At 47.9% G+C, this 13,434-nt stretch overlaps 1 protein-coding gene across 3 annotated transcripts; it reads right to left on the reverse strand.

Moving 5' to 3' along the window:
• Nucleotides 1-84: 84 nt before the first annotated feature.
• mindy1 (MINDY lysine 48 deubiquitinase 1) lies at nt 85-11,514 on the reverse strand. 3 transcript variants are annotated; one of them, XM_035430120.1, is made up of 11 exons: nt 11,052-11,514; nt 10,322-10,545; nt 8,731-9,462; nt 6,337-6,394; nt 6,009-6,073; nt 5,182-5,340; nt 4,669-4,771; nt 3,148-3,290; nt 2,437-2,637; nt 825-974; nt 87-345 (listed from the first exon to the last, which is right to left on the reverse strand). In XM_035430120.1, the coding sequence occupies exons 3-11, from the start codon at nt 9,412-9,414 to the stop codon at nt 256-258; spliced, it is 1,653 nt and encodes a 550-aa protein (XP_035286011.1). In that variant the 5' UTR covers nt 9,415-9,462; nt 10,322-10,545; nt 11,052-11,514; the 3' UTR covers nt 87-255. The 3 variants fall into 3 exon arrangements, with proteins under 3 accessions (XP_035286013.1, XP_035286011.1, XP_035286010.1); XM_035430119.1 differs by having other exon boundaries at nt 8,731-9,612; XM_035430122.1 differs by lacking the exons at nt 8,731-9,462; nt 10,322-10,545; nt 11,052-11,514 and adding an exon at nt 7,371-7,465 and having other exon boundaries at nt 85-345.
• Nucleotides 11,515-13,434: the final 1,920 nt, after the last annotated feature.

A 13,434-nucleotide genomic window follows, 5' to 3' on the forward strand; every position in this document is an offset into this window, starting at 1 on the left:
GTGCATGTGTAAGTGCGTGTGAGTGTGTGTGAGTGCGTGTATAAGTACGTGTGAGTGCGTGAGTGTGTGAGTGTGTGTAAGTGCGTGTGCATGTGTACAGATGTTAGGAGGTGTGCAGAATGGGGGGGGGGGTGATCCCCAGTCTCAGTTTGGTTGAGGGGAGGGGGGGCACCAGGCTCCAGAAGGACCCAAGCTCCTGGAATAACAGGAAGGGGCGGGGTGGGGTGTGGCATGGGGGCGGGGCAGTGGGAGAGGCTATAGTATGACACAGTCGGAGTCGTCCTTTTTTTCGGGGCGCCTCCTCTGGCCGCCGCCCTGCTGGGCGGGGTGTGCCGGAGCTCGGACCTGTTGGAAGGACAAGCCGGTCGGGACAGGAATCAGCGCCTGACTGATGAGGTCACACATGGAACTGGGTAAGAAGGGGAATGACCTCACTTAACCAGAGCAGGGGTCATAAGGTGTCAGCAGGTTTTTGATGCATCTCAGCAACTGAGTTTTTCATTTAACCCTTTAAGGTATGAGATGGTAAATATGAGATTACAGTGTTCTTAATTGAACATTCTGATGCTGATGTCACAATCCCTACTGGTAATTGTAAGCAATGGGAGTTCTAGAACACTGACAGAATTTTGGAGAACAAAAAATTAAAAAAAAAACTACTCTTCAAAAAGTTAAGAATACTTTGTTACCAAGTGGCTGCTGATTGATCAGAACCACATAAAACAGAACCGGAGATCCCTGAGGTAGAGTTGTGTGAGCTGGTGTGAGCTACACTGGCGAGTGTTCCTGGTGCCCCCTGCTGGGCACTGTGGGAAGTACCGTACCTGCGGTGCAGAGGGCTGGCCACCAGGGGGCTGCTGCTGTTGCTGCTGCTGGTACTCCTCCTGCTGCAGCTGCCGGGCCAGCTCCAGGTCACTGAGAGGGCCCGGGGCCGCGCCCTGCTGCTGCTGCAGGGACATCGCGACCATGTAGTCCTGCAACACACAGATGCATATATATAAACACACTAACATACACACACACACACACTGACATACACTCACATATATATATAAACACACTGACATACACACACACACACTGACATACACTCACATATATATATAAACACACTGACATACACACACAAACACACTAACATTCACACACACACAAACACACTAATATACACACACACACACACACATATATAGTACTGTGCAAAAGTCTTAGGCACCCTAGATTTTTAAATATAATATATTGTATATATTTGGTCTTAGATGTTTATTTTTGGTTTTCTGCATTAGTGTGTCAGTAGAAAAGAGCAAATTTGAGATTTCCAAACATGAGTTTTCCAAAAAATGAAATTTTACAGATGCATTTTTGTATTTTGTTAAATAAAGTAATATTTTAAGTAATAGACTACTTTTCAGATAAGAAACTTGATCAAGGGTCTCTGGGATTACCTGGAGAGCCAGAAGCAAGCGAAACAGCCAAAAGTCTGCAGAAGAACTGTGGCAAGTTCTGCAAAATGCTTGGCTACCAGCTGATTTTTTGATCTATATTATTTTGCTCTATATTATTTTTTTGATATTTATAACCTTTCATTTCATTATTTTTAAAAGCATCTTAGCTGTACAGCATTTTTTTTACAAGACTTTTTCACAGTACTGTATATAAACACACATTTAAACAGAAAAGCATAGATTAAAATGCACACACTCAAAACAAAGACACACTCATAAGCAAATCACTTATGAGTAAACTTACATGCACACTAGCACACTCGCGCGCGCGCACACACACACACACACACACACACACAATATACAAATACACACACAGACATTCATTTAAACACACCATCACTGATTGACACACACAAATGAGGTCAGCATTCACACACAGGGAAGATGTGCTGGAGGTTTCTACAGTGAAGAGATTTGCCCCTTTAGCTCCTCCACTGCTCAATAACTCATTGACCTGCTATATCGGCATGGCTGCTTTTCCTCAGAGCCATAAAAGACTACATTTCCCATAAAGCCAACATTTCCCACTGTCCCACTTCACACAGCTCTGCATTTATACAGAGGAAATTCACATTAAGTGCTTAGCCCAGGGGCTACAACCACACTGCCCCAGGCTTGTGAATCAAACCTGTGATCCCTGTGATCCCCCCCAGCTACACTGCATGCCTAATTCAAATTTTGGCATTTCCCTTCAATCAGTAGCTGATTTAGGCTAAGACAAGCTGTGGAGACTCTCTCACTGGTCAGTGGCTTAAATCGAGTGCTTAACTGTCAACATAAACCAGCAGGCATAGTGTCCCTATGGGAGCAGAGTTTCAGATCCCTGCTTTGGACTTTAAATCACTGGACTGGTGAAGGCCTCAACCAATCAGATCGCTCCGCCTGCACAGCAGAGCCAATGTTGCAAGGGCTCCGCCTCCCAGTGCACCTGGTCGATCTGCTGCTGCTGCTGCTGCGGAGTGAGCGCGGCTCCCGGGGCAGCGGGCGGGGTGGTCCTCTGCGGCGGGTGGCATAGGCGGAAGTCCGAGTCGCAGAAGTTCCCGTCGCCCTCCACGTTGTGCAGGCTCTCCCACACCAAGGCCTCCTCCTGCAGGAAGCCCTGGTCCGTCACCAGCAGGTACAGGTGGCCCTGGAGACCGGGGGAGGGGGGCGTGAAAGGTCAGCTGCAACCGCTATTCACACGTTAGAGCCCTTTGCAGCAGGAGTGGGAAACCCTGTTCCCGGTGGGCTGGAGCACATGGAGGTTTCCCGTTTCTGCTAATTACCCCCAGCTCAATTAGCTAATTAGCTCCATACACCAACACCAGTTTACTCACAGTGAAACGCTGCCTACAAGAACACAACAACAAACTTCAGCTGTTAGTGATAACAATGCCTGTAATGTAATAATAATATTATAATAATACTAACAATACTAAATACTAAATAATAAATTATACTTATAATAAACAATATAATAATAACAAACATAAAAAAACTACTTGTACTGCACCTTTATTCCAAAAAACCCAATGCGTTTCACAGTGCACAGTGTGTGGAGAGCACAGACATGTTCGCTAATAAAATTGTAGCTGGAATGTCAGATGAAGCAAACGGCTAGGCTGCATTAGCCCGTTAAGAGCTGAACTGAGGGAGGGACCTTGTGCTTGATCATGGTGCTGAAGTGGTTGTTCCTGAAGAAGACGGACAGCTCCCCTTCCTTGGCGGTAGTGTTGAGCTCACACAGGCCGTGGTACGAGAGCTGGGTCGCCGTGGACTCCAGGAACTGCTCGGCAACCAGGGCTGGAGAGGGAGAGAGAGAGAGGGAGAGAGAGAGTGAAAGAGAGAGAGGGTGGGCGAGAGATAGAGGGAGAGTGGGGGTGAGAGAAAGGGAAAGGGAAAAGGGAGGGAAACAGTGATGCAGGAGCGAGGGAGAGAGAGGAAGAGAGATGTAGGTGGAGAGGCATGGTGGGTGGTGTGTGGGGGGAGATCAGTGTTACTCATCCCTGTAAACCCGCTTCTGCTGACATCGCCTTCCGTCCCCAACCCTGCGAGCCGTTGTCCATCACATCAGCACTTACACACACGCACACACACCACATGCACGCACACCACACACGCACACTTACACACACACACACGCACGCACACTTGCGCACGCACACACACACACCCACGCACGCACTTACACACACACACACACGCACACACACACCACACGCACGCACGCACACACACGCACACTTACACACGCACACTTACACACACACACGCACGCGCACACACACACACACAAACGCACGCGCACACACACACACACGCACGCACACACACACGCACACATGCACGCACACCACACCAAATCAGCACTTACACTCACACCACACACACACACACACACACACACACACACAGCACCACACCAAATCAGCACTTACACTCACACACATCAAACTACTACACCACACACATCAGCACTTGCACACACACATGCACACACACCCATTACACCACACCAAATCAGCACTTACACACAGACACACTACACCACACCTCACCTCAGCATTTACACACACACACACACACACCACACCTCACCCCACATCAGCATTTGCACACACACACACACCGCACCCCACCACACCACACCCCACCCCACATCAGCACTTACACACACACACAGACACACACACAACCACACCCGACTCCACCCCATCACACACCCACCCCCTCCCCAGGGCACTTTCCTGGCTGTCTGCCCAATTTCGTTGCCAGATCCAAAGACTTTTCCTCAGCATCCTAAATGCTGATGAGGCAAATGATTTGATCTCCCACATTTGAAGAAAAAGGGTGAAGATAAGTTACATTTACATCTAAAACCCAACACTTAACACTCTGTGAGTAAGAAAACGATGATGGCTGAGCAGCTTTTTTGGCGAGGTGTGTCAGCGACGCTACTTCCTGGTGACGGAGCACGTTGGCTCTTTGGCCACCAGGGACATCATCACCTCTAGAACCTCAGGGGCAGATCCATTGTTCGAGACTGGTGTGGCCCCGTTAGAGAGAGACTGACTCACAGCCAATCAGAGAAAAGGGCATGTGTCATGAGGAAAGACAGAGCCAGTCAGAGAAAAAGGCTTGTGTCATCAGGAAAGCCTCAGCCAATCAGAGGGCCGTTTACCTTCGCTGACATGGCTGCTGTCCACAGACTGCTTGTAGTTGATGATCTTCTCCACCAGCTGGTTGTAGCTGAGTTTCCCCACTGCAGTCGCCATCTCTACACTCTGCAAAGGGGGGGGGGGGTTAGGGTTAGGGTTAGGGTGATAACTGATGACTCTTCAGAGCACTGAGTCACCACCCACCACATTGTGAAGTTGAACAAACCACTTCCTGCCTCCCATGTCTTCAGGTTCTTGTGTGAACGGTTCATCAGCCTAAAGCTGAACTGGGACTCAGAACGATACGGTAACTGAGTTTTCAACCATCTTGGATTATCTATTTATGGGATGCATGTAAGTACGAAGAAAGAGGAACAGTTTTGTAAAAATACAAAAAATACATGATCTGACAGAAAACAAGGCACTTTCATACGCTCGCTCTGCAAACCCCTTGGGTTTTTCCTTAAAGGACTTTAATGTTTATATTGCAGTGTTCCTTCTTAGTGGCCGTCCAGTGAATCACGCACTGTCTTTACCTGTGGGTCTACCAGCCAGCCGTGGTACAGGGGGATGTCCAGCAGGTCGAACACGATGCACTCCGGCGTGTACTCGAAATCAGACACCCCCGTGAAGCGTACGTTGACATCCAGGCCAGTGGACAGCTTGGGCAGGACCGCCATGGCGTCGCTCATGTTCTGGGGGAGGGGTGGGATGAGACCGGGGGGCATAAAACTCACTGTGTTACATTACAGGCATTTAGCAGATACTCTAATCCAGAGCCATTTACATAGCATTTACATTGCATGCATTTATACAGCTGGATAATGGCTGAAGAAATTCAGGTTATTAAGTACCTTGCCCAAGGGTATAACAGCAGTGTCCTACCTGGGAACCTGACCTGCGACCTTTAGGTTACAAGGCCAGTTCCTTACCCATACTGTAGACCCATACCTACTACACCGCAGCCCTCAGAGGAAGGCAGGACAGTGCCGACCTCCTACCAGCAGAGGGCGCACATTTTACCCCTCGCTCCACACCACAGTTCGACAACTACTTCTGTGAATATTACGCAAACGCCATCTCACTCTTCCTGTGATGTCACCTCCCTCAGGAGCATGAAAGACAACACTGGGGACAAAGGGCGTGTCGTCCAGCCGTACGCGTAGGGGCTGTATGTAATTCTGCCTGCTCTGCGCCGGCGTAAATGCCGTTCCCTTCACCCCCGTGAGATGTGTTCACCGTCTCATACCGTGCTGGCGCTCTGCAAGTCGCCGAACTCGCTCGAGACCGAAAACAAACAAAAAAAATCCGCCCCAATAAATAATAATGATTTCAGCATAGCTGGGTGTGTGCGTGTTCTCACCTGTTGAAAGTTGAGCTCCATTCCTTGTACCTTCTCCCTTGGTTTAATGGATAACACACACTCTCCTGTAGTGGAAAACAGAATGGGGGGGGGGGGGCTTAGCTTCTTGGCACACATGCATTTCTTTGGATCTCTAAAGAGACCCAACACAAGAGTTGCCAAGCCAGCTCCTTTTGCAGGTCAGAACCAAGGTGCATTCTGGGACACTGGGCAACAGGCAGGGTTAACTCCCCCTAATACACATTAATACACAATCCAGGAGAACACAGTTGAAAAGCCAGTTTTGCCCCGCCCCCCCCCCCCCCCCCGAGCCTCCCAAGCCACTTACCAAGGTGAGTCATCAGGTCCTCGGTGGTGATGACTTCTGTTTGGGCAGGTAACTTAGCCTGAGGAAGAAACTGAAATCTGTCAGACGCATTTCTGAGGTGAATGTCTGATACAGCTTGGGGGGGGTGTTGAAGGTGCAGTCAGCTAGGGGGGGGGTGGTGGTGAAGGTGCAGTCAGCTGGGGGAGTGTTGAAGATGCAGTCAGCTGGGGGGGGTGGTGGTGAAGGTGCAGTCAGCTGGGGGAGTGTTGAAGGTGCAGTCAGCTGGAGGGGGTGGTGGTGAAGGTGCAGTCAGCTGGGGGGGGTGTTGAAGGTGCAGTCAGCTGGGGGGAGGGGGGGTGTTGAAGCTGCAGTCAGCTGGGGGGGTGGTGAAGGTGCAGTCAGCTGGGGGGGGGGGGGGGGGAGTGTTGAAGGTGCAGTCAGCTGGGGGAGTGTTGAAGATGCAGTCAGCTGGGGGGGGGGGTGTTGAAGGTGCAGTCAGCTGGGGGGGGTGGTGGTGAAGGTGCAGTCAGCTGGGGGGGGGGTGTTGAAGGTGCAGTCAGCTGGGGGGGGGTGTTGAAGGTGCAGTCAGCTGGGGGGGGGGGGGGGGTGTTGAAGGTGCAGTCAGCTGATACAGCATTCCACTCTGAGGCGTTTAAGTGTCAGATAAATATTTCCTTTAAGAGAACAGGATTACCACATCAAGGCAACTTGAGCACGGCCCGGGTGTTTGACTGGCGCAGGTGGGCGTGCTTGCCCCACCCATATCTGAGAACCCACCAATTAAACCGGGCAGACCACGAGACAGCAGCCAATCTAATCAGACCTTCAACCCCGACAATGTACGGCCCGTTCCCCCCACCCCCCCCCCACCCCCCCCCCCCCCCCCCCCCCCCCCCCCCCCCCGCCGCCCCCCCGAGTGCTTTCACTGAACTCCTTCGCTTAAAATAAAGTATTTAGCATTTCCATTGTTGTATACAGTTTCAAAAGCTTTCAAAAGACTAGTGCACACAGTACCATTCTCGCAAGACTCACACGACTCATTACATTACAGTCACCTGACAGATGCTCTTATCCAGAGCGACGCATCCACCCTTCCTCGCCTCCCCTCCTCGCTCAGTGCTGGTTATAAAGCAGGGCTTGACCGTAAACCCGCAAGGCTATTTTTTTTTTTTTCGCCTCGCTGCGCTTCTGCCGTGTGTAATCGTATCGGGCCATTTGCAGATCGATTAGGCGCGCCCTCGCGCCGTCGCCAGAGCCTGATGACATCCCCGTCTCCCCCGGCGCTCCAGCGCCAGTTCTCCCTTCGCCCTCGCGGAAGCCCAGTTTTTTAAGCCGTGGGCTCTCTCCGCCCCCAGCCGAGGTAAAGCCTCACAGAGAACAGGCCTCCTTCTGTCGCCAAATGGTTCACTTTCAACAACGGCCACCCTCCAGCCCCTCCCCCCTCCACCCAACGACATGTGAAACTAGACACTGCCCAGGAATCTGCAAAAAAACCAATTTCAAGGCTGCTCGATATCCACTTGCAGACACTCAAGACGATACAAAGTTAAAGCTGTAAAGTGAACACCAGGCACCAGCGATAAACTACAGGGCAGTGTAGTATACTGGTTAGGGAACTGGGTTTGCAACTCCAAGATTGTTGGCTTGATTCCCAGCTAGGCGCTGCAATTGTATCCTTCACAAATGTACTTAACCTGAACCGCTTCAGTAAACAACTGGCTGCGCAAACGGATTATATGTAAAAATGCAAGCTGGGTAAGTCTCTCAGGACAGGAGCGTCTGCCGATTGCCAAATCACAAAATACGAAATGGAAAACGTCATAATAGGTCACCTAGGTTACCAGAAAAATCAGCATGCTGGTCAACGGGACGGTCAACCAATAAATAGGTGGGGTGCTTTCTGGGACAACAGTATTAGCAAGAGGGGTAAAGACAAGCATACAGTCATGTTGTCAATTTTTTACTAAGACTGCCATGTTAGATGAGAGTCATTTTCTCTTGCCATTGGTGAACTCACCTCTGTGAATTTTAACGCTTTGAGGTATGAGGTCACAAATGTGTGATTAGAACGTTCTTAACTGAACATTCTAATGCTGATGTCACAATCGCTGCTGGTAACTGAAAGTAATGGAATTCTAGAACACAGTCTTAAGAATTTTTTTTTGGGGGGGGGGGGAGAATTCCAAAAAAACATACAGTTAAAAGGGTTAAAATACCAGCAGATATGCTACAGTTGCCGCTTATGTCAAATCTTGGGTCAGAGTTTAAGGACAAAGCAAATCCACCCAGCCAACTCATAACAGTAATTTCATATGCTAACTGTTGTTTTGATAAGGAACATGTAGAGTTTAGCCTTTAGCTTCTGATCTGAAACTGGCCATTAAACCCCGCCCTCCCAGGCTTGAGCGACCTCACCTGCCAGCGCAGGAACAGGATGTTCATGATGGCGAGCAGCGGACAGGGCCCGTTCTCGCTCTGCGTGATGATCGGCGTCTTCTTGTCCTTCCACATGATCCACTTCACGAAGTAGTACGCCGGCAGGGCGGGGTCCGAATCTGGCCCGGTCCCGGCAGGGCCCCCTACCACCATGGGGGGGGAGGCGGCAGCAGTGGCCCCCAGGGCCTCGTCCCCCAAGCAGGGCAAGTCGACGGACGGGGACTGTCCTTCGGCGCCCAGAGCAGAGTAGGAGGAGGACAGAGCCTCGTCCGGCGAGTTTCCGTTGTTCCCGTCCGAGAACACCAGGCTGGGCACGGAAAAGGAGGCCGAGTCGGCCGATTGGCTCCTCTCCTCCGACCTGCTCTCCGCCTCTGCGCTCCCCCCATCCGTAGGGTCCTCCTCGCTCGCCAGCGCAACACTTGCATCATCGGTCGCCGCTTCAGTAGGCTCCTCCCCCTGGCTTTGAAGGCTGTCTTCCATACAGTCAGCTGAAGTCTCCGAACAGGCCGATGCAGTTGGGTCTTTCAAACTGCTGTCTTCCCGTGTTGGGCTGGAAACCTCTTCCGCAGTAGGCACAGCGGCCTGGTCTTTGGAGGGTTCCTGGGTGACCGAGGGTCCACTCTTCAGATCCTCTCCGATCACCTCTGAGCTGGAGTCAGCCATGCCTTACGATGGACGTTATTTGTGGTCAATCTTTAATTAATCTGTGCACTTGAGAGTGAGGAAAATAAGACTAAATTGTCTCTGACGACTACCTTTGATCAACACGCACCGGCTCGGCCTTCAACTATAATGACACGAGTGCTTGCCGGTGCTAAATTTGTCCTTCACGGAATATGGAGTGTTCCGCTTTCCTGGTGACTAGAGTTTAGAAAAACAGACAGTTTATTCGCATTCCTGAGTAAAGGAAGTTTTAGAACGGGGCAATGGTTTTCCTGAAGCATTTAGAGATTAGCATAATGGACGGCAACCACAGACACCGCTGCTTTTCACACCCTCTATCAATTGGGAAAGCGTGACATCGACCTGCCTCGTTTTCCTATCGTCTCCAACCCGAACGGTAAAACAAAAATGGAATTTATAGTCGCATATCTAATTCCACATTTGCACACCGGCCAACCTTAGTACAAACCAGTGACAATTTTAAAACACAACTTTATCGAGCTTATGCTTGAAAATATGACTAGTCATATACAACACATTGACCATTATTTTTCCAGATTATGTGAAAATTAGTCCCTTTAAGCCTAACGTTAGCTAGCATATCTTAGTAAAAGTGTTGAGCTGACTCGCTAGCAAAATAGATAGTTGCTCGAAGTCACCACCTAGCAATAACTAACGCCACATTAGCTATAAATGTTTGGGGCATCGCCGAGCTAACGTTAGCTTGCTAGCTAAGTCTATAAAAGAACAGCCACATTACCAGCTGTCTGAGAAAATGCTTAGCCAAAATATGAATACAAAGTGTGTTTCTTTTGGTAGCTCATGAATCGCTGCTTGCAGCTAACGTTAAAGAAAATTATCTAGGCTATTATAATATAGCAAACCAGGTAAAAAAAAAAAAAGTCACCTGCTGCTGCTATAGCTATTTGGGCTGGCCAAGCAGTTTGCTTCGTCCTTGACAGCGTTGCTAGCTAGCTCAGCTCGTTGGTTAGCTGGCTCAGCTCTTGCCAGCGTCGTTGTGTCAGTCTGTGACAGTTCAAACAAATCCCCTACCACAAAATCTCAGGTTCAACTGTGATCACAAGTTTCAGGTGAGGTGTTCTATTCGAGTCACCATCTTTTATTTCAGCTCTGAAAACAAAAGAAAGTTCATATAGAGTACTGTTAGAAAACAACTGGAAGTGAAGTGTAGCCCAGTGTTGCACACTACCTAAGCAAATTAGTTGTCGTTCGCATCCTAGCGAGATTTACAAACGACACGGTTAACGGCAGCTAGCTAAACACAATTCTGTCTCCTGTATTTAGGGACTCCATAAGGAAATGTATGGTTTTATCGTAGCCAACGTTACATTTAAGAAACTCGATAGCCAATATATTACACCTTTAAAGAAAGTGTACAACACCCTAGCAAAAGAATACCGTTTAAAAATCATTATAGTCTAGCTAACTTTAACTTAGACTAGCTGTCATCTACATCTTACTCATAAACAACAAACTAGGTAGCAGAAGATTTGATCGTTTAATCTGATAACTAGTTAACTAGTCACATCACACCATTGCGTCTTCCTTAACTGAGTTCAAGAAATGGTAGCCAGCCATCGTTAGTCGATTGGCTAACTGGCTAGCGAGCTACTTACCGTTTCCATGTGGCTCCGTCCAAGAGGGACTTAAATGCCTGTGTCAGCGTCTACAGTCCGCTGCCTAATGGATTTAAGCTCATTTCTAGCTCACCAGCTTGCTTAGCGCTCCCTAAATCGCCCTATAAACGCGCGTGGATAGCTAGCTTCTCATCGCTCTGTTATCACTGTTGTTGCTCAAGCTTTCCCTGCTTCCTATTCACTCAACTCTGTAAACAATGACGTGACGAAATCTATTGCTAGGATTCGGAAATCAGCCACAGGCAAAAAAAATTAAAAGTCTGTTTTAACTGTTGATATCTGAGCAAGTATTTCGCTGTCACCGATGAGTGCTTTGTTGAAACGAATAAAAGAATACATCTGAGAATATCTGAATGTTGTTACATATACAGTATGGAGTTAAAACATATAGTAAACCTAAGTAGCGTGTTTGCTAACGTTAGCTGCCTAGCTGCCAGGCTTGTTCGTTTTCATGAGGACGCAAGTGGTGGGATGACTCAACTGCAGGTGTCGCTGAGAGAATGACAGTGGTATTGACAGTTTAGTACTGGTATTAGCTACTTACTCTTTTCAGATTGGAGTGTGTTAGTAAAGTGGCAAAGGCACTTTGCTCTGAACGAAGCATTGAATATTAGTTTTCCCATGTAGTTTTCACTGCATGCACTGGCGTGATAGGATACTTAGATTTTGTTGTAGTTTGGGCTTCCTGACTCCCAATACTACACATTTTACTCTTTTATTTGTTCCACTGTTCAGCACAAAACAATAAACAAGTCTGGTCACGTTCCCAGGGAGGAAACGGTTTGTAGAAAGCTTGCTAAGGGAATAAACGTTCAGAATGCGTGGCGGAGCAGGTTTGCAGCCACGACACATGGTTCATTCGAAACAGCGATTGGTCCTGCGCTTTCAATTTACTGTGCCAAAATAATTTGTTGGAGGGCGTCATGTCCGCGGATTGAATTTTTCCACCGTCTGGCCTGTGCGGCTCGGTCAGTTCCAGAGACTGTAAAAAAATATGGACAAAGCTACTGTGACGTCTCCCATTGACTCTCAGTGGTCTCTAAAACGCGTTTTGAAGTTCGGCGGGCGCGGCCATGTTGTCGATTTGGAGCCAAAACCATAGAGTTAAACGGTTCTGTGATTTTTTACAATGTGATTGACAGTCCGGTGCGGAAAATCCCATCAACCTGAACGAACGATTGCAGAACGAACTCGAGGTAAGCTGACTGTCTGCCGTTATGTTTTAAAATATATTATCAAATGTTTATGGAGTTTAATTTCCATCCGTAACTGTACTGTGTCATGTAAGCACGTTATATGTATGAAATTAATAATAAAACTATGTTCAGTTATCTTCAATTTATGTTTCTCAGCAAAACGAATATGCTTAGCTAGCATAGCTTGCCAGTGAGCTAGGTAGGCTATCCGTGGTTAGCGCACGTATTAGCAATATGAACCACAGGGAACATCGACTACACTGATGGTCAATCAATCAGAGATGTGTACTGGTGATTTTTGACTAGGCTAATTTTCATATAGCCTAACTGTCTGGTTGACCTGCTGTTAACCGAGCAAGTTATCACCGTGGGTTTTCGCCAGTCAGTTAATGAGCCAGTAACTGCTACTCCATCGCAGTTTGTGGTGTTCACTTGCTGGGTGACGCTAACTGACCGATCGTTCGCAAGTCACTTTTAAACGAATAAAAATTAACACCGTCAGCGGTGATTAACAAATCTACCAAGTATTTTAATAACTGATCTGCAGGCGTGTAAATGACAACGCACTTTGTAGAGCAAGTTTTCCACCTGGTGCATGAAGACAAAAATAATGTAGCCTACAAGGAATTTCTAATTATTATTATTTATTTTTTTTCTTGTAGATCATCAAAACCAATGGAGAAAAGCCAATATTCGCAAGGAGCCCCCAGGACCGATTCTGAGAAACACTGGCTTAAATGCTCTTGTCGGTCTCTTAAATGCTAAAAACATGTTCCTTTCTAAATGCCAGTCTTACAATGATGGTTAATTTCGTTACATTCTGTGTGTGATTTCATCGTGTGTTGAAAATTTTTTTTCGCTTCGTGAAACTGAAAATTTTGCAGTGTTTATCCCAAAATCGGGATTATAGTAGCTTTGTCACATCTGTGAAGCATGGCCCAGGTAGACATTTACACGACTGACAAGCCGTCAAACACGTTTGACAGATTGAGTATTTGGCGGTTAGGGTTAGCTAGCTAATCAAATGGCTTGGTAGCCGAAGTTGCGAACTGTTTTAGCAAAGGCTACTGGACTACCAAATATAGCAAATAAGCGTTAGCTGATTACGCTTTCTGCCAACTAATTATTTGGTTAAGTAGGCTAAGGAAATAGTAAAAATGACTTGG

The sequence above is a fragment of the Anguilla anguilla genome, chromosome 8 (assembly GCF_013347855.1).
Source record: "Anguilla anguilla isolate fAngAng1 chromosome 8, fAngAng1.pri, whole genome shotgun sequence".
Classification (NCBI taxonomy): Eukaryota; Metazoa; Chordata; class Actinopteri; order Anguilliformes; family Anguillidae; genus Anguilla; species Anguilla anguilla.